The sequence below is a fragment of the Fonsecaea erecta genome, assembly GCF_001651985.1.
Source record: "Fonsecaea erecta strain CBS 125763 chromosome Unknown Scaff13, whole genome shotgun sequence".
NCBI lineage: Eukaryota > Fungi > Ascomycota > Eurotiomycetes > Chaetothyriales > Herpotrichiellaceae > Fonsecaea > Fonsecaea erecta.
Genome location: NW_017387256.1, coordinates 435317 through 455538, shown reverse-complemented (window position 1 = coordinate 455538; position 20222 = coordinate 435317). Strand labels below are relative to the sequence as shown.

General features: G+C 54.9%; 5 protein-coding genes across 5 annotated transcripts; 2 read left to right on the top strand and 3 right to left on the bottom strand.

The window, feature by feature from the left end:
* Positions 1–314: 314 nt before the first annotated feature.
* AYL99_11063 (hypothetical protein) lies at positions 315–752 on the top strand (the record flags this gene model as incomplete). Its single annotated transcript, XM_018842569.1, has 1 exon — positions 315–752. The coding sequence occupies one exon, from the start codon at positions 315–317 to the stop codon at positions 750–752; it is 438 nt and encodes a 145-aa protein (XP_018687982.1).
* Positions 753–3269: 2517 nt separating this feature from the next.
* On the bottom strand, positions 3270–5141 carry AYL99_11062 (hypothetical protein; the record flags this gene model as incomplete). Its single annotated transcript, XM_018842568.1, has 1 exon — positions 3270–5141. The coding sequence occupies one exon, from the start codon at positions 5139–5141 to the stop codon at positions 3270–3272; it is 1872 nt and encodes a 623-aa protein (XP_018687981.1).
* Positions 5142–8517: 3376 nt separating this feature from the next.
* On the bottom strand, positions 8518–9593 carry AYL99_11061 (hypothetical protein; the record flags this gene model as incomplete). The annotated part of the gene is made up of 3 exons (XM_018842567.1): positions 8518–8865; positions 8934–9372; positions 9547–9593. The coding sequence occupies 3 exons, from the start codon at positions 9591–9593 to the stop codon at positions 8518–8520; spliced, it is 834 nt and encodes a 277-aa protein (XP_018687980.1).
* Positions 9594–10401: 808 nt separating this feature from the next.
* On the top strand, positions 10402–12999 carry AYL99_11060 (hypothetical protein; the record flags this gene model as incomplete). The annotated part of the gene is made up of 2 exons (XM_018842566.1): positions 10402–10552; positions 10619–12999. The coding sequence occupies 2 exons, from the start codon at positions 10402–10404 to the stop codon at positions 12997–12999; spliced, it is 2532 nt and encodes an 843-aa protein (XP_018687979.1).
* A 3999-nt stretch (positions 13000–16998) lies between these two features.
* Positions 16999–18346, bottom strand: AYL99_11059 (hypothetical protein; the record flags this gene model as incomplete). The annotated part of the gene is made up of 2 exons (XM_018842565.1): positions 16999–18064; positions 18120–18346. 2 exons carry the CDS (start codon positions 18344–18346, stop codon positions 16999–17001), a joined length of 1293 nt encoding a protein of 430 aa, XP_018687978.1.
* Between the last annotated feature and the right edge of the window lie 1876 nt (positions 18347–20222).

Sequence of the window (20222 nt, the reverse complement as noted above, 5' to 3'; positions counted from 1 at the left end):
TTATATCTTGCTTCCCCAATGTGGATGATGATACTTCTTTCTACTGTATGTCATTATGAGCCTTCACTTAGAGACAAGAGACGCCACCATGGTTGGACTTCTTCTCTCGCTACTTCTCTTACTCAAAGATTGGTCCTTGTCACAACTGCGACAACGACTCTTGCCGATAGTCGCCGCGTGCGAGGTGGTGAAAGTCCCAGTCCGAGTCTCAGTCCCAGCAGCCCTGGCTACACGAACGTCGACCTTGGGAGAAATTGCCATCGGTGATTCTGCTGCACATCGTCTCGTTTCTGCCCGCGAGCGCGGTCGCGTGTATGGGTCTGACATCGAAATGGCACTACGACACGCTCCTCGTGGACCACCAGTCTCACTCTCAATCTCAGCAGTTTTCGGATCCTCAAGAGCGACGAGGAAGAGAAGGAAGAGACAAGAACATCAACAAGCACATCGACTTTTTTACAGCCGACGACGAAAATCTCCGCTTCCTCCGTCTCCTGGAGGAAGATCCCCCCGAGATGATGGCCTGTGGCTGCGGCTGCAACGTGCTGTACCGCTGGCAGCGATGGCAGGGGGGGCAATACCTCTGCCCGAACCGGGTTCAGCATGTGTCGTTCAAGCGTGGCGCGAGTTGGTGCACCGCCCACGCACCCGTCCTGATCTATCGCGAGAAGGTGGACGCGTTCCTCCGAGGATGGGCAAAAGGGCCGCGCTACGGGCCCCAGCTCCATAAAGAACTACAGCACACCTGCTAGGCCAACGGGCCGTGTACTTTCACGAGGTAGAGAAGAATGACGGTGAGGAATATATGCACACGAGTCTCGACGAGCGCGTCGTGAGGGGGAAGCCTCTGCTTCACGGTATCCACAAGCTCTCCGTTTCCTTGTCGTCGTCACCACCACCATCATCCTCCTCATCAGATCAACCTCCTGATACAAATATCGATGGTAGTACCAGGACTACTACTCCAACAGATACCACCACGAGTAAAATAACATAGTTGCATTCCTATATCGACCTATTCTGCCTGCGTGCCACAAGTTCCGGACCGTCGGCTACGTTCACACGGAAAATACCCTTCCTGCGGTGATTTTGGATGCGTTTCAGCAGCTGCGCGTGGGTGGCCGAGCGACGACGACGCGGACGACGAGTAGCGGGGATCTCTTGAACTGCGACACCGTCGGTAGGTGCGTCCAGATTGAAGACGAGACGTGGCGGTCGCTCGGCGGCCGAGAGGCTGGAGACAGAGACGCGACGGAGGATGCGCATTTCCGCTTCACCAAATCGTGACCTTTGACATTCATTCTCCGCCGGATCGAAACCTGGAAGAAATGTTCCAGGAAGGAGAAAGAGACAGAGACGGAGAATGCGGGATGGTAGTAGAATTGTTGTTATCGTCGTCCCCGAACCAACCTCAACAACAAAGACGTCTTCAGAGCTGGATCCAGGGGTGGAGGGGGCACTATAACCCGCTCTCAGCCCGATTGCACAGATACTGTGTCCCTGGTGACGGGGGCGGCGTGTCAGCTCGAAGCCTAGAGCAGGCATCGCCCTTTCTCTGCGTGTTACAGTGAAGAAGAGGGCCTACAACGAGTAGGGGGAAGTCATTGATTGATGGAGTTCGAGGGGAGGGAGAGGCGGAGACGACGAGAGAGAGGCTGCGGCAGAGGGACATAGTCCAGTCCAGTCCAGTGCAGGACTTGAACTGAGCCACAGCGGGCAACGAGTCGGGCACGACGTTGCACGGAAGCCTCTTCTTTATCATAGAAATATATATGCCAGTAGAAGTGGAGTCAGTCCACTGTCGAGGACACAACAAACAAGAACAACGTGTGGAAAAGGTAGGCAGAGCCTCCAAGGGTTCACCCAAGTATCTATATCATACGCATATGCATGTCTCTTTAACTCGTTGCTTCTGACACAACCTGCGCTTCAGCATGACCCGAAAACAACCACGAGGTGTCCGTCGTCCGTCCGTCTATCTGCTGCCGACCTTTGATTATCTGAAGGGTTCGACTTGTAGCAGGCCTTGACCAGAACGAATGAGATAGAAGGAGAGAGAGGAGAGGGAGAGAGAGACAGCTGAGGCTGGCGAGAGCCCCGGAAGGAGTACACACACCCCTGCGCCCCAAACTGATTGGCATCGCGCCAGGACTCCCCCAAACTGGGCGTCATGATCATAGATAGATAGATAGTGACTGCCGGGGGGCAAGGAACATGCAACAAAAACGTACTTCGAGAGACCCTGGGCTGGGGCTTGATTGGGAGTTTGTAGTTGAACAAATTTCCTTGCGTTTCTGTTCTCCCCTCCCTCGCTCGCACCGCGTCGTATGGTGTCGCCTCTCCGGGTGACAGACAAGTCAAGGTGTGTATCTATCCCACCTCACCCCGGTTTGAACTCCATTCGCCACTTTACCATCAAGTTCCCGAGAGAGGGGGAGAGAAAAAGAGAGATGTATGTATATATATAGACATTGCCAGAGTTGTTTGGAAAAAGGGTTTGTTTGCAGCTTCTGCCAGAAGCATGACATGACATGTATAACAGGGCATGGCGGGTGGTCATCAGAGTCATAACTTCGTAAATAAAAACGGATGGATGAAATCCCATCATGCGCGACCCATGCCTTTTTCGATAGACAACCAAAGCTGCCGCCCGCCGCAGCCCGTAGACTGTCTGAGTATCCATTTCGCCGTCGCTCAGAGGTGTCGAATGCGGAAAGAACCGGCAGAGAATATCGGGAGGTGTCCAGGCTGAGTGCAGCGGTTCGAATATTTCCCTTCTATATTGATCGTTGTGCATCCCTCGAGACAGAAAGTCTTCCTGTTGCTGCTGTTGGTCGGTGTAAGCCACGGAAGAATATAAATGCTGGCGCTAGTCAAAATCGATGTGAACGTGCTGTACAAGAAATCCGACCTAAATGATCCATCCAGTATCTGCTGTAGAAGTTGCTTCGTCTCCGGCTCAAACCCCGCTTGCTGACAGACCTCAAAAGGGCTCAAGGACCGAACAAGCGCATGCGCCTCTTTCCTGCCTTGTTGTTTCCATCCGTGCGCTGATTGAGGACTTCACGGAGTTTGGGGTCATGGCGATCTTGATCCGAGTGGTGTTGTCGTACGTGACGCTGGAGGTTGTCGGGCCGCGGATATCGGTGTTGCTGGTCCGGACAAAAAGGACATATATATCCGGGAGATGTATGAACCAAGCCGTGCCTGTCAGGAAGAAAGCAAATCAGTAACGGGCGGAGACTCAATTTCTAAAAGTGACCTTGATCTCACCTAATCATCTCATTCTTCCTCTTGAACCCCAGGCCACCATACCCTCGAGGACAATCTTTGACGGGGCAGAAATGAGTTCGCATGTTAGAGTGGACGTTCATGTGACTGTTTAACAGGTACTGGGTCGAAAAGGGTGGCGCATTACATCCCTCGTAGGTGCACTTGTAGGGACCTAGGGAGAAGCGATGGCCTGCCGGGGGATTGGGGGCCAGTTCGGGTTGAGATTTGGATTGAGACACGGATGGACGTCTGGGGTGTGATTTAGATGGTGGGGCGGACTCAGCCTCATGCTCCGAGTCAAAATCAGACTCAAGTTCGGTGAGTTCGGAGAGTTCAGATTCGACCTCGGACTCAGCCTGAGATTCGGCATCGGCCTGAGTATGAGGTTGAAGCGGAGGTTGGGGTTGCGACTCAGGCTTCGTGGGAGGGCGAGGCGGGGGTTGAGGCTTTGAGCGAGCAACGGGTTTGGGCGGAGGTTTCGGTCGACTGGGACGTTGAAACTGAGGTTTCGAGCGGTTTCCAGGTTGGGGTCGAGCGTTGGAATGAGCTTTAGGCTGAGGCTGCTGAGGTAAGAATCGAACTTCACCCTGAAATGCCAAATCAGCCTCGTTGGTCGGCACGTGCTGCGTTCTGCTGTCCTCCTCTTGTTCTTCTTGATCGTGCTCAGGAAGAGGAGTCAGCGAACAAGGACCCGAGGCCGCCGGGGACGGCGTGATGATTGACGAGGCTGGCGTCCCGACAGAGACGGACGTTGATGACGTGTAGTCGGAGTACGTTGACGCGGTGGAATATCCGGTCGTTGTGCGCCACTGACTGTGAGACCGCGGATCTGGAGGTGACATGGCAGAATATGCGGAGTAGGAGGCCGGAGATGCATAAGATGCAATCTGGCCCGATAAAGCCCGACCCACGCTCGGAGACGGGCAGGCAAACGCCCCCGGGCTGGGGTCCGGGACATCGCCAATGGCGATCTTCAGAGACGGAAGCGTCATCCTATAATCTGATATACCCGCAGGCGAGGATCGTGGAGGGGACATATGTTGCATGGCCGGTAAGGTGAAATCTGGATGAGCATCACGAGGCGATATCGCATATTTTCCCAGAATCGGTGACCGGAGGATCGAGTCGTCATCTTGATCGGCGTCACAGATATTCGGAGCAAGATTCAGCCGCAGATTGGGAAACAGCGGGCGAGTCCTCGGGGGTGGGATTGTGTTGAACTGCTTTCTTGCCAGATCTGCTTGCTGGGGTTCAGCATGGGAGGGTTGAGTATGCCCTTCGGACCTTTGGAGGGCGTGCCCGTGCCCAGATCTCGGAGACGGCCGCACCGGTTGCCCTTCAGCCACAGTGGCTGGATTGTCAATCATGGGAAAGTCGTCGACGTCGTCGTCAAGCCCAGGAGGATGGGCGAGCAGGGCCGGCTGCGGCACCGGCATAGGCCCAACTCCATTCCGAATAAACACCTCGGGCCTCCTCCTCTGTCTCCAGCCACCTTGGCCTTCGTTGTCGTCTTCGTCGCCGTCCTCATCCTCCGCCTCCGCCTCTTCTGATGGACTCCTCGAGTTCAACGCCTCTTGCCGTGCCTGGCTGGCAAGTATTCGTTCATTAGGATCTATGGAAAGAATCAGTACGCTATCGGCAAAGGTGTGGTTGGTTCGACCCTTTCGTGCTAGAGATTTCTCCCGCCGTTGTCCCGCGTCCGTGTCCTCCGCCTCTGAGTCGTCTGAGGTTGAATCCTCGACGGGTATAAGAGGAGCAGGGCTTTCTCGGGGACCGTACACCGGCTTGACGGCCTCGAGCCCAGGACTTCGGAAGGGTGCAATGATATCCCGCTCGACGTCGTAAAAGATATCTTGATCTTGGGACATGAGTGAACCCGACAAATTACATGGCAGACCACCCAAAAAAAGGGATGCGGCGATGGCTCTGAAACGGACAGAGGGATGGTTGACTATGGAGGTAAATGTCGTCGGGGATCGATGTCTGTGGACCATATGCCATGTCAGTGTGTGAGATTTTTTTTTCACGTTACCGGCGGTGGTGCACACTCCACCAGGGGCGCATGACAGTGAACAAGAGAGGGACTGGTGTCGGACGTGCTATTGCCCGTGTTGATGGATCGCAGGCTGTTCCAACATCCTGCCTTTCGAGGGGACAACAGTAGGCGGGGAATGGGGGAGTAAGTGGAGGGGCATCGACGAACTCAAAAGGTTCCAGACCTTGGTCAGGCGGGAAGACAAGCGTGGCGACTTGCGTATTCGGGCAGAGAGCGGCTGAACGAGGATGGGGATGCATTGGCCAAAGATGAAAGCAAAATTGGGGAAAGGGTGGTAAGATTCTCATACCGGAGAGCAAAATGGCTTGACGGGCTTGTTGGTCAGGGTGTGTGTGTGACCTGGTCAGTTGAAAATGCAGGCCGGGAGTGAGTGAGGGGTATTTGTAACACAGTGATGATGAGGCTCTTGGAGGCTCTGGATGGATTGGCTGGATGTGGGAGCACAGGTAGGGTCTTGGACGAGTCTGATGGTCTGTAATCTGTGGATGGCTCGGGATTGCTGAAGGTGATTGTGTGTACAAGTAGTCGACAACCGGCACTCAGCAGGCGAGAGAGAGGACAGAGGACAAACGGTCTGGCTGCGAGGCTGTTGTTGGATGCGGAGCCGAGCACAGAGGCGTTTAGGTTGGGATCGAAACTGACGAGTCAAAGTCACCTCACCCTCTCATCTACTCTCCCCCTCGTCTCGTTCTCGTTCTCCTTCCCGTCTCTTGCAGCAAGGTTTGAAAAGGATGAAGAGTAGAAAAAGAATTGTTGGAGCCTTGGGAGGCTTAGCGTAGATAGAGTCCACAGTATGAACACGGCACAGCCCCCTCGCCAAAGCAACTTCGGGGGGATTCGATGGTTACAAAGTCCGTCCGAAGGGATGAAGGAAGAAAACTACGCAGTAAGAATAATGTCACTAGGAGGACCCTCGGCCTTTGTATTATGGGCTGCTGTTTGCGACGACGAAAGTTTGGTGGCTCCATGAGAAGTCAGTGGGAGTGCAGGGCTTAGTTGTGCCTGTTGCATTAGGGTAATTGAGGCTGTTTTGTTAAGAGCGGAGGCTCGCGCGAACAAAGCTGAATGGGTTGGCGAAGAGGCTCCTTTAGGCGACTACTGAGCAGTGAGCACTCGTTGCTAATGGAGATCAACCGGATCGAACGCATGCCTTGGGGGGGTTGGAAGCCTGAACGTGATAGGCGAGGACAACCCCCCAAGTCCCTAACTCAGCGACCCACTCCCGGGAGGCTGATACCAATGAAGAGGTGTCACCTCCAGGGGACGGACACAGGGAAAAGAAGGTTGCTGGACAGGAGGCCCAGAAATATCATATCATCATACAGTACATATTATTAACACGGAGTATTCGGCAAGAAATAATAGAACAATGCATTACGGAGGCTCTGATTCCGATCCGCCAGCATGTCAGATGCCGCTTTGAGGATGGACAGGGAAACAAGCAACCCAGACTGCGCCCTGGACCTACGTATGTACGAAGGTGAGAGAGAGAGTCCTTTTCTGTCTCTTTCTCGTGCTCTCTCGCTTCTCCTCTCGGCTGCTCCTCCCACTACCCAACCAAGCAATTGCTAGACCGAGACCGACACGCTGCAGCTGATGCCACGCAACGAAAAAGCAACACCTCCTACAATAGCCATGCCCACACAGATGCAAGGCGCTGGCACCAGCACACCAACACACCGGCAGCACGACAGCAACCGGTTGCACTAAACCTTGGTTTCTCATTGGTGTCTCTGTGACTCTGACTTGCCTCACCTCGCAGATTGGGCCTCAAAGCACCATTCTCCATTCCCCTCCCCGAAAACGCCATACTGGACTGGTGCCACCTGCATGGCAAGGAGTGATGTGTCTTGTCACCCTGCCCATCAACTCATTTTCTGTCATCTCTCTCTCCCACCATCAATCTTTCGACACAGTCATCTTGGCGATTTCCTACAATGGGCAGTTCGAGAGCCTCAATTCATATCGTATGACTGATTAGCTGACGACTGACCCTTTTTAGCTTCGCTGGCTCGCCCCGCAGTCGCAAAGAACTTGCTTGGAATCCCGTCTGCCAGCTTCTTCACCTCTCCAGGACCTGGTCACCTCCAACTCTGAGCAAAACCAGGCGTCTGCCCTAAACATGCAAGACGGACGAGTACAACCTGCCGTTCGGCTCGTGCACAGCCAAAGAGATCGCTTTGAGACTGCACGGCGACTCTTCTTGTTGGCCGATGGAGTCCCCCATGTCGTCTGGGTCTAGTGCACTCCAGTCCAATCCCATCCTCATCCGAAGCGACCAAAACCTCTCAGCCCCCTTTGCCACGGAAGCGCTAACTAGGCTCACAAGGATGTAGCTTCCGCAAATCTACGGCGCGTCGGAGAAGCACTCCCACCAACGCCTTGCATGTAGGCTTCCCCAATGTGGCTACAGAAGAAGCTGAAGAGGAGCTCTGTAATCGTGTTCGCACATGTCCGACTGCCGGCGAGGTCCATGGAAACAGGAAAGAGCGAGGTGTACGAGGTATGTATACTCCGCACGATCACTGGTGATCGGACTCTTAGAAGCACATGAAACCCAGCGTGGAAGCGGTATTGGTCAGGTTATCAAAGGATTGGGGGCTTGGCAAGGCATCCCAAATCCCATGCTGCCGGATACGGAGTACGCAATACGGAACACCATCGCCAACACTGGCACATAATCTATTATTGCTCTTCGAAGTGATGTCGATGTGATCTAAAGATTCTCAAATGTGATCAGCACCGGCGACAGGTACAGCCAGGTCCAGCTACCTGATTCTGGCACATCGAGGTCGTCGGGATTGACTCCACTGAGAACCCGGGCTCACCTATTCGACACTGGTCCTTTTGACCATGCTTGATTTCCACAACTCATCCCCTCTCTGAGCAGTGGTCGGAGTTCGCTGGTCCAATCCTACTGAATCGTCGCTAGAAGCGTGGCTTAGCGAGGGGCCGGCGACCCTCGCTCTGCACAGCCCGCACTTCCGCTGGTCCAGATCCGGCGAAAAGCCTCTCAAACGAAAGTGCAGATTGAGAAACCCATGCGAGCCCAAGGTCAAAACCCGTTGGGCTCTCAGCTGGAAGTGGCCGTTCCCTTTCGACTCGAAATTATCTTGTCTGGGCCCGAGACTGCTGAGGAAATGTCGTCTCCTGCCTGTTGATGCGAGGCACAGGAAGACGGCCTGCAGTCAACGACTGAGTAGCGGCCGTTCGGGGTCGTTGTCGCCGTCCGAGCCCTTCCACATCTCTTCTCGTCCCCGATACAGAACATAGTGTTGGAGGATGAAAAGCAAGTCAAAGCCCATGCTAATATTCGCGAGCCCCAGCTTCAGAGGATTCCCCGTGATTCCACTCCAGTCACCGCCGAAGCTCGCATCGAGCACCAGCTGAGCTATGGACAGCACGCCCCCGGTCAGATCAAACAAGATTTGCAATATGCTCCAGCCTTCGGTCGACTGGCGCTTATAGTTGAAGAAGGCCTGTGGGATGTACTTAACAAAAGTACAGACCAGCTTGACATAACCCAGGGTGTACAGCTGCGGACAGGCTCCCGTTAGCGGTCGAACGCGGTGACAACGATGGAGAGCCGAAAAGAACATCTCACCACGTCTATCCAGGCCCAGTCCATTGGATCCTGGTCCTTCAACCCCGAGCGGGAAGTCACCAGGACAACCATGCCAGCAACAGCGAGGAGGCTCCCCCACACGATTGCCAACACCGGGCGAGTGGCTCGCTGGTGATCCGACACTCGAAAGCCCCATAGCCGTGAGTAGAATTGCGAGTACGTCAAGATGACGAGGACCACGGCGTGCAGACCAAAGGCCACATCATTCGACTGCACGGTCGGCTCCGGGGACGCGGGGTGCCTCACTGCATATTGTTTCCGGATTGTGGGTGAATACAGGAAAGAGCAGGTCGAGGCACTGTAGCATACAAACCCCAGAACGTTGAGAAGTGGAAAATCTATGGCAAGGCCTTGAGTGGACCGACGTTTCCAGTTCAGCCACGGCTGGGGATAGAATGAGGCGCTCCAGGATAATGTACTGTCACAAGAATCAGCGACGAGACGGTACGATTCTGAACTCTCGGTAGGCTATTACTTACTAGACCCATCCTAGAAGTCTGCAGGCATATGTATATCGATTAGAACCAAGGATCTTGTGTCTAGCTTATCTGGGCACTGATAAGGGCGATTAACTTGAGATTCTACTGCGTACCTTGACACGGCCGTGACAAAGCGAGCCCACTGGTCGGCATCAATCATGGTCGACGTCGAAAGGAGTCCAAGATAAATCTGGTGACGGCGGCGGCAGTGGCATCGACTTTGCTAGTTGTTGGGTCTCCTCGTGCTCCTGTTGTATGTGTGTATGTAAGATGGAAAGACGGTGATGTCGATGTCCATGACGGACACTTCCAAGGCACGAACCAGGGTGTTGAATATGCGTAGTGTGCGGGTAGCCACGGGCAGAGGCGACCGCGTGGCGAATGGACAGTGAAGAAATCGACAAGCCCACGGGTGCCCGCCGCGCCAGCTGACTAGGCGTCGGTGCCTGTGTTTTAGCGGCACTAGGCGCTTCTCTCTGGGGGGCGAGGGGTGGAGGGTGCCGGGGTTGTGGTTGTTGCCCATCCTACGGCTCTGGCTCGATCTTGGCAGCCACCTGCACCTTTGCAGGGAAGCAGGACAACTCACGCTCCTCACGCCGGACGCATCCACACGATCCCAATTGTCCGTTACGGACTTGCTTTTGTGATACTTTTCCTACCCAACCTACGAGCAGTTGCCCTTTCAGCTCCAAGTCCGCTCCCTGCGTCTTCCCACCGTACAGTATATTCCATCCGCACTTCCTCCAGGCACAAAGCGAGCTGGCCACTTATCGACCCCGCTCACCGAGCTCCAAGTAAACAAAAAAGGCGCAGATCCGTGACAGCTCCCCATCTAGTCGCAAAAGTCACCCACCGACTGCTGTTCAAGGGGAAACATCAGAGTCAAACGTACCTTGGATGGTTCCCGCCTCTTGACCGTCGGAGGAAAAGCCTCCAGCCAAATTTCTTCCGTCAATCGCCCTCGAGCCATGTCGCCCTCACCGCAACTCTCCCCCCCCGGGAGCAGCACCTATGACTCGAACACGATGCATGTGGGCGACGGGACTTGGGACGCAGGAAGAGATGACTTCCTCCTGCCCAACCTCGTGGGACTGAACTTCGCGACAATGAGATACAATGGTAAGAAGATAGAACACGGCAATTCTGTGATGAAGACGGTAGACTGACGTGATCGAAAACAATCAGGAATGGGGAATCGCTTCTTCTCCCTGACCGGATACCATGGCCTGGTCGAAGCACACGGCATCATTGCCGCCATCACATTCCTCGGGATCGTGCCGCTCGCGATTTTCCTCATGCGATTCTACGGCCGCCAGCCCCGACTTGCCCTCCGAATGCACATATGGCTCCAGATCCTCACCCTCCTCTTGAGCACGGTCATCATCATTCTCGGCTTTCAAGCGGTCGGTCCCAACAGGAGCTTGACCAATCCACACCATGGGATCGGTGTCGCAATTTATGTCTTGGTCTGGGTGCAAGTCCTGGGAGGCTGCATGGTGCACCGACGAGAAAAAGGGAGGAAGCGACCACACATTCCTCTCAGCGCCATGCTCCATCACTGGATGGGCCGGGCTATTGCTCTGCTCGGCATCGTCCAGGTTGCACTGGGTCTGACGCTCTACGGATCGCCCCCCTACTTGTTTGTCCTCTATTCGCTCTGGGGCTTTTTCCTGCTTTTCCTGTATTTTGTCTTGCAATACTTGGCCGAGAGAAGACGAGGTCGCTACGGGCCCGGCGGCGGGAGCAATCATCATGTCGATGTGGTTGAGACGGATGATGACCGCAGACACACTGGGTTGGGGAAACTGGCCCTGGCTGGAGCAGCGGGCGCGGGTCTCGCGGCGTTGTTCAGGAGACGGTCGTCGAGGAGGGACGACTCGCCTCACCGCGTGCATGGAGGTTCTGGCACCGAAGTGACCGGAAGTGGATCGTCTTATTACTACGACGATAAAATGTCTGACCGGTCTCGCCATGGCATCGGACATCGCCTTCTGCAAGTCGCCGCCATCGGAGGAGCTGTCGCTGCGGTAAAGAAGCTGATGGGCCGGAGAGACCGCGATGACGACTCGGACGTGGGCCCTTACAGACCACCTCTCGGTGGCAACCAGTCGGTCACGACAGACTCGATGTCGCGAATCGAAGAAGGCAGGCCACCCTCCATTCGTCCAGTGACGCCGGGTGGTGTCAGTCCGGGCCACATCAGACCGACGCACCCTCTCGCACAAACCCCCATGACACCCGGATCGGACGGACGCAGACCATCCGGGTCATTGTACTCGTACGACTCATACATGTCTGGATCCCCTTCGCGGCGCGACCGGAGATCGCACGGATTCCGAGATGCCGTGGCTGCAGGGGGAACGGTGTTCGCCATTCGACAACTATTCAAAAATCGCAGACAACGCAAAGAGGATATTCGCGCCGAACAGCTGAGGAGGGAGAGGATCGAGGATGAGCGAAGGGCGCGCATGGACCCGGGTCATCGGTACACGGGCGACGGAGTGGCTCCCCCCCGACGCATGCGCCACGGTAGGATGGGCAGTCAGACCGCGTCAGACCTGTCTACCGATCTGGGACCGCCAGGAATGAGCGGAGCCATCCCGGTCGCGGCAGGAGCAGGTGTCGGTGCCGCCGCAGCCAGTGCTCTGGCCGACCGGGATCGAATCCGACCCGTCGGCCAGGATCCTCCCATCGTTCCGCCAGGGCCGCCGTCTGCGGCTTATCCCATCCCCCCTCCAGGCCCCGCAGATATCCCTCCGGTACCTCCACCTCACCTAGACTCGTCAGGCAGCGAACTCTACACCACGGGATCCGGCAGGCAACGGCATCGACATCATCTCGGCGACGAGGCGGCCGCTGGACTGGCTGGGGCAGCCCTCGGAGCGGCAGCGGCGGAGGACTCCCGCCGTCGACGTCGCAACCATGCGGCTGACAGCGTGGATTCCCCTCCTGTCAGCGTGAAAATCAACATGCACAACGACGGCCGCCAGGTGACGCTGCGGCGGTTGACGGAAGAAGAAGTGGCCGCACAACGGGAAGCACGGAGAAGAGAACGTCACGCGTCCGCGGCAACGAGACGATCACGGCGAGGCTCGAGTTTCAGTGGGAGCGACAGTGAGGCGATGGGGGCCACGAGTGCCGATCGACGATGGAGACGCACCGAAGCGCTGGAGGCCGAGCAGGCGGCGCAGAATGAAGCGACGGCTCACGCTGCTGCTGCGGCTGCCACCACGCCACACTCGGCTGCGGCCAGGACTCCCCAGCCGCCTGCGTCTGTTGCTGGGTTTTCTCCCCCTCCCGCGGTCCCTTACCCTACTCCGCCTGAACCGCCGGGCGTGCAACCAGGCTATGGTCAAGCATATCAAGTGCCTCTTCCGCCTCCGCCGCCGATCCCGGGGTCAGCAAGCAACCTCGGGTACCCGGCAGGGAGTGGCGTGACTTCTCCTGGTACGGAGACGAGTGGAGCGACCGAGTATGCCAACAACCGGAGAAGAAGGCGGGCCGAACGGGCACAGGCGAAGTTGGCCCGCGAGGGGAGGACCGGAGGGACGGTCGAATTTACCTGATCAGCTAGATCTCCGGCGGTGTCTGGGACGGGGCTCTGGCACTATAGCAACCCAGCTTGGAGGCACATGTGTATGGGAGCTGACACGAAGATTAATGACGACTTGTGGCATTTCTTGGGGTTTGTGAGTATGGTGATGTATATTCATCCATCTGCAACAAAGCAGCCTGTGTGTGATAGAATGGGCATTTCTTCTGGGCATTCTGTTCTGGCGCCATGGCACATCGATATCAACATCACCATCATAACGCTTGGAAAGGATGTCTGTCTGACGAACATGACGAGATGAGATGAGAATGCTTTGCTTGGTTGGTTGGTTGATTGTCATATTATCTATCCGCTTGGGGAAAGGAAAGGAATGGAAGGGACTTCAAAAGGGCGTGAAGGAGGGTGCAATGCGATGTCAATGAAGATGTTTGATGTATGCCAATGCATGCTCTCATGACAGAATACGGCTGGTCCATGCCATGAGTCCGTCATATGGGTGGCAGAGAGAGAGGGAGAGAGCGCTGCTACCACCGGTATATAACATACTATTCGACAAGAACAATCAATCAATCAATCAATCAATCACGTCCATTGATCCGATCCATTGACATCGACATAGATGGTCTTTGATTTCTGGGGGAATAACAAAGTATTGGTGGTATTGTGTTGGTGGTGGTGGTTGTGGTGACGGCGACGAGACACACACTATGCCTGGTCACTTTTTGCTGCTGCTGCTGCTGCTGCTGCTGCTGCTGCTGCGGCTCCTCCCTCCTCCTCCTTCTTTTTCCACTGTGACTGCAACAACCTCAACATCATCTCATCCCCATTATTTCTTTTCCCTCTTATTTGTACTCCTGCACATGAGCTCAGCTCCAGACTCACCTTTGTGTGTAACCCACGCAGCCAGCAATGGTCTTCACCGGAGTTTCGGAGTCTGGTAACAGTCCACGCCCAGGGAGGAGAGCAGCCACACCATCCGAGATGCGTGCTAACCCAGAGATAGATGTTTTAGCAACCGGGCAGATGCATTGCATTGATCCGATCCATCATGTTGTCATGGGTATTCAGAGAATGTAGAACTGACTGTACCAGCACCTCCAGCATCACTCGTGGCGATTGACCAACGTCGATCAGCCCATCAGTCATTCGATGTCCCGTCCTCCTCCTCCTCCTCGTCGTCGGTTCTAAAGCCCTCATTCCAATCCGCGACAATTACTACGAAAGAGGCATGCATGGACTACAGCTGGCCGAAAACGAATAGTGTTGACACGAGATCAACCAACTCCACAATTCGTAGGCGAAAAAAAATACGAGTTTCGGTCTCTCGCCCGCGCTTTCATCCGCCTCCCTGCACTTGTGACCTGCTGATCACAGACATGGACATCCTAGGCCACTAGACCAAGATAGGCAGGGAGATTTAGCGCATGCATGGCGTGCGTAATGACTCCAGGACCACGGCATGTCGAAACCACCTTGTGTAACCAACCAGCAACAAGCGCCCGGGCTGATGATCGGCTCAAATGCGCCTCCAACCGTCCTAGTATCGAGAGCAGTCACACATAGTCCCAACTCCAAGGCATTACATGGTGCATGATGCATGCACGTTCGGGTCATACTCCAGGCGACAATTGATGCGAGTTAACATTAGCAAGAAGCCAGGAGACAAAGAAAGAAACTCTAACAACAAGTCGAGCAACAACAAGGTCGCGATCAACACCCCGACCTCCTCGATCAAGAAGTCCAGAAAACTCTCCTTCCTCTTCCCCTCCCGCCCGTTCTGACTGGGGCGGAGTTCATAATCGCGCCTAGATCTGGTTCGATGGCAAAGCCTGCGTGCGGCACGAGGTTTGATGTCAAAGCCGCGTCTGTATGCTCTACGCTGCTTGGGTTCCAAGAAGGAAGCTGGAGTCAGTTTATGCTCATGTCTTTCTCAACCCGCATGAAGGCATGCATTTCATTCCCCATGTGCCTTTTGCTTTCTCGCTGTACCGCGCCATTGCTTTGCAAGGGGTCAAGGGAAACGGGGCCGCAAAAGAAATGACAAATTAATTCCCGTCGGCTTTCTGGCGTCCTCCCTTCAAAGGCCTTTATACGAGATGTGAATCCACCCACAAGCAGCTGGAGACCGACTATCTGCCCAATTGTCTATCTCCCGTACAAACGCTTCTGCCAAAATGGTCGGACTCAGCCTGATGACACCTCCATCCCCCCTTTTGGCGCTGTGGTGACAACATCAAGGTTTATTCCTTTCCCCCCTTGCTTCCTTCCAGGAATCAGGGCTCCCCGCCCGGGATGGGTCTTCGTTGCCCTAACCACCATGGCCTAAAATGTTGTGGATTGTGGAAGATGGCGGGCAGGTGGGCGGGCGGGTTAATCGGGCGGTGTCCATATTGGTCAAGACATGTCGGAAAGGTCCTTTTTCGCTTGATTAACATGGCGGCGCTGCTATCGGTGGGGAGCGAGCTACGCAGCAAAGCCAGGTAACAAGGTGCGCCCGTATCAACGGCGGCATGGGCGGTCGATCGGTCGGTCGCTCAAGGACCCTCCTCCTGACCCTTTGCTCTTTACCTCTCTGCCGCTGATCCCAGGTCCATCTGAATCACCCTGGCCTTCGAAATTCGACTTTTTGGCTTTTCCGGTCGATCCAGGGTTCTTTCTGTCGGTCGTGGCATCTGAGCTTCGACGCGGAACCGCGCTTCGAAAAATCGCAATTCCCTTGCCTCGCCTTGGCTTGGCCATGCCCTTGCCTGCCACCCTCCCAGAAGTGGATCATCATCCTTTATGCACCCCTCGACTTGGAAAAGAGGTGCCGTGGAAGCCTCAATCTGGATGAACGAGTTCGCGAGTTGACTGAGTGAAAAGAGAGCAGGCATGCATGCAGGCCGGCCCTATCCAAACAAAGCCCACAGCCCACAGCCCACAGGAACATGGACTCGCAACCCTTGCTAAGAAGTTGCAGGAACTCGTGAGCGAGGAGGAAACCTTACAAAAACGGAAATGGGGCCAGGAAATTTGATGGTGGCTCCACAACTAACCGACAACAGAGGAAGGGTTGCTGTTACAAAGAGGGAGGAGGTGTGTCGGACAAGCAGACGCCAGATCCTGAACGCTTGTTGTCCAGCCGGTCGGCATGGCCGCATTGGTCGTCTTCCGACTTGTGTGTCTTACTTACAATACCATACATATCCATTGTACAGACAGAGGAAGGAAGCAGACGGTACCGTACGATCACTGTTGTTGTATTGGATTGGATTCGATTGAATGGTTGGGCTCGCTTGCCCTCGCTGCCCAAACATTTGTTTTGGTAGAGGATAAGCTCGCCAGGGATAGATACAATAGATTGAGTACAGAGAAAAAGCAGAGGCTGGGCTGGCACTGATGTTGTTTCGCATGAAGAACACTCCGTTCATGGATATGCATGTATAGGTATGTATTCGTGATCTCGTTCTCGCATACAGCCTGGGGTAGCGAGCTAGTTAGCTATGTGAACTGTGTGTGCTATTTCATACTATAAACAGCTAGCTAGCTAGCCAGATAGACAGATAGATATCTGCCACTTCTGGGGCCTGTTCATTCTGTGCAAGCGGAAATAGGAACAAAACAATCATCATATGTCACAATTCCCCAGCAATTCAACTTGCTTTTGGTGGTTTGTTGCAATTACCACCTGCCCTGATACCACCACCACCACCACCTACTCTGAGAGTGACACTCCAGAACTTCTGATGGACTCATCCTGCCTGGAGCGAATGGTGGCGATGGTGGAAGAGGAAAAAGAAAAAGAAGAAAGGACAAGGCTAGCCACAATATGACCAGCAACGAGGGAAAACAGCATGTCTATAGCCACTGTGTGCCCATACTTTTTCCCCTCCTTCACCTGTGCTGCTGCCGTCATCAGGGCCTCTCAACGCACATCGCCCACACACAGGTGAATTGTTTGGTGCTTATTTGCCTCTCTTTCTTCAATCATCTCGCCAACGGTAACCGCGAATAACAAAGGAGTAGGCTTGGATCAGTATTCATCAGGGTGCGATGGAGCCCAGCGTGTGCTATACGGTGGAACGAAGGTATGCTGATGCGTTACGAATGACGAAAGGTGACGAGGACAGAGACGTATCGGTCGTTGCTGGTATGGGGAGTTGCAGGACGGGTCGGCTGCAGCAGCCAAGGCAGAACGGGCTGGGTACACTGGGCGCAGCGTCGCGGAAACATAATCCTCTGGACGGGTGGTCGGAAATTGGCCATGAATCGGGCCTCGTTCGATGGGATGTTGGAAGGCCGGAATAGGGCAACCCATGGGGTCACGTATGACGGGCGATGGGCACGGATCGCCTGCCGACTCTGGCGGAGTGAGAGGCGTGTTGGACCCAACAGGATGGGCAGGTGAAGAGAGAACATAGCTGTGGTTGTACGCCGAGGTGCAGCTGTATGGTTTACCTGGATGGGCCGCGCCGCCGAAGGACACGTCGACAGCCATAGGTACGACCATGCCATCCGCAACTTGAGCGACCGGGGCGTCCTGTGGGACTTTCTTGTTTTTGTCTCCCGCGTAGGAACAGCACGCAGGACTGATGGATCCCGAACCTGGGTGAGCCAGATGGCTGACGGGCGTCACCTCCGCTGTTCCAGGTGCCTGCTCAGCAAAGGAGTGGCCGGCATCGGGCACAGGCTGGCTTTGAAGTTCATCCACAGCGAGATAATAGGTACCCTTGGGTTCCATCGGTTCGTCTGCGCTGGCAGTCATGTCGTGAGGATTCTCTGTACCTTGCCCGGGGGTTGGGAGCTGTTGAACACCAATCGACCATCCGCTACGGTCAGAGGCAAAGGTCGGAGATATGTCCTCGAATGGAGACATTGGCTCAGTTGGATGCAAAAGGCTCGACGACGATAACCATGGCATGGAGACTTCCAGGGCGGGAACCATTGTGGCGGTAGCAAACTGACAATTGCAACGACTGCCCGAATGGTGGCATCTCGGCTGCCTGTATGCGAAGTCTGTGGTCCACGGACGTGGCGAGCCTTGTCGTTTGCAGGGAGGTTTGCCGTAGCTCGCATCTGGGATTTCGATTTCCAAGAACCTGTCATTCCTCTTCATCAGTGAGAGGTGGGTTGAGAGACAAGGCGAAAACCTACCGAGGCAGACCCGAAGGATTGGGCAAGTCCCGGCCGCCAGAGGCGGAGGGAGCAGAATAAGCAGCTGAAGGAGGCATCGGAGCCAAATCCCAGTGGACCTGTTTACTTGTTCGTCGCTTCTTCAGCTGGTCGTCTTCGGCGTCGGTGACCTCGAGCTCTCTTTTCTTCTTGCACTCTTCACTCATGAGGACACTGGGTGCTGGTTTCAAAGCACCGAATTCTGCCATCCGAAAAACAGAAGGGAGCTAATGTAAACAGTAGTGGATACCTCAGCACGAAGAAGCATAGAGAGGGATCGAGTGGAGGAAGGGAGAGACAGAGCTTTATAGTCGTGTCGACATGGCTTTTTTTGGTGCCGTCCAGACATAGATCTGCTTGACCAGAAACTTCTGTGAGGTCCGAATTCGACATCAAGTCGGGCTTGCAAGTCCAAAGCATCGCACACCGATCCGGATGCAGCTTGCGAATGCTGATGACCGATGTGGAACGTCCAGTGTATTCAGGCCATAGGGTCGGCGAACTCAGAGTGGCCCCCCCTGGCCGTGAGATAGCGATGCTTGACCGTAAGGCAGGAGAAACCGATGGCGAGCCTCAAAGAGATCGATAGAGGGTGTTCAATATTCAGCCCCCTCAGATGAATCACCTAGCCTACCTAAGCCGGGAAGAATGGCCGGCGATGGTGGGCAGCGTGCGGCTGTCATAGGACCAATCAGGGGAGCCTTGGTGCTCTTGCAGGCCGCCATCGGTGACAGCTTTCCGACGGCAGCAGAGGTTCGCTCCAGGTAAGCCCTGCAAATCTCGGATCATGGCAGCTGGCGAAAAAGTCGGTGCGTGAAGAGGCTGCAAACTGGATCTTGCACGTTGGTGGATTCCACATGCGCCAATTCATTCGCCCATGTTGTCCGAGTCAACTTAGCGCGGAAGACCCTTTGGGCGAGCCATGAGATGCAGATCCAACCACCGACTTTCTCTGTCAATCCGGTGCTGAGAAAAAGACAGGGATTCAAAAAAGCCACCGACCCGTCCACTTGACATGGCTCAACCCCCATGCCCCAGCGCTTGAGTGCCCCCCTTAGACCTTGCCATTTCGATTTCAACGCGCCGAAGCCTAGCGACGGACTTTTCGCTCGAGATACGAAGCCGACAGGACGCTAGGTTCTGAAATGCAGCTTGATTGGCCGTCGACGGTCGCTCATTGACGCGCGAATGCATTCAAGCTCGCCCGGAACCGACACTTGCAATGCCTTCCATGACTGCTGTGATCAAGCCGGGATGGCCGTAGACATGTTCCATGTGGTTGACCATGCGGGCAATCGAAGGAGTCTCAGAGCTGATCGTTCAAACAATCCCAATGCTAGCAAAGAGGCACCAAACTCAAAATGCTGGAGATGGAAAAGGTCATGGCCAATCGCGAGAGTTGCCTGACTGCAATGTGACAGGTCATATTGTGGGGAGGTGGTGCAGTAGTAGCGTGAAGATCTCGCTTGTCGTTTCCTTAGAACGCTCCTGACTTGGGTAGAGCTGAAAGAGAGAACGCTGTGGCAACTTGATTGAGCTTGGGCTCCTGTCAATTCCTACCCAGGAGCACCTGCGTCGTGTGGGGAGCAAGTCTGACACTCAGAACCGTTGCTCGTTGCTTGCCCGGGCGTTTCTCAGCAAAATGCCCGATCCCCAGGCAAGGTTCAAGTTCGCAGCCATCTCACATCTTCCCCAAGATCGGAAACTTCGTTCGCAACGAGGTCTTGGTCAATCTTTACCCGATGCCGTGAAGCCCAAACAGTTCACAAGTCCGACGGGAACAATACGAGATGGCAATTTTAGCGTAGAGGGGTCACTAGACCAGGATCCCACTGCGGCAAGTCTGTGACACAGCCTGAGAAACTGCGTCTGAAAGATGGTGACCGACGGCGCTAACAGAGCGAGCCCAATGCGTTGCTGGAAGGGCCAGTTTCAAGCTTGTGAGGAGAATACGATGCATGCATGCCCTGAATTGATGGTGTCAAGGGGCGGTCAAATTCGACAACGAGCCGATATTCTCTTGACATTCCGGCAATGTCGTCCTGCATTGTGTCGAGATTCAGGAAACGGCATTGTCTGCCGGCT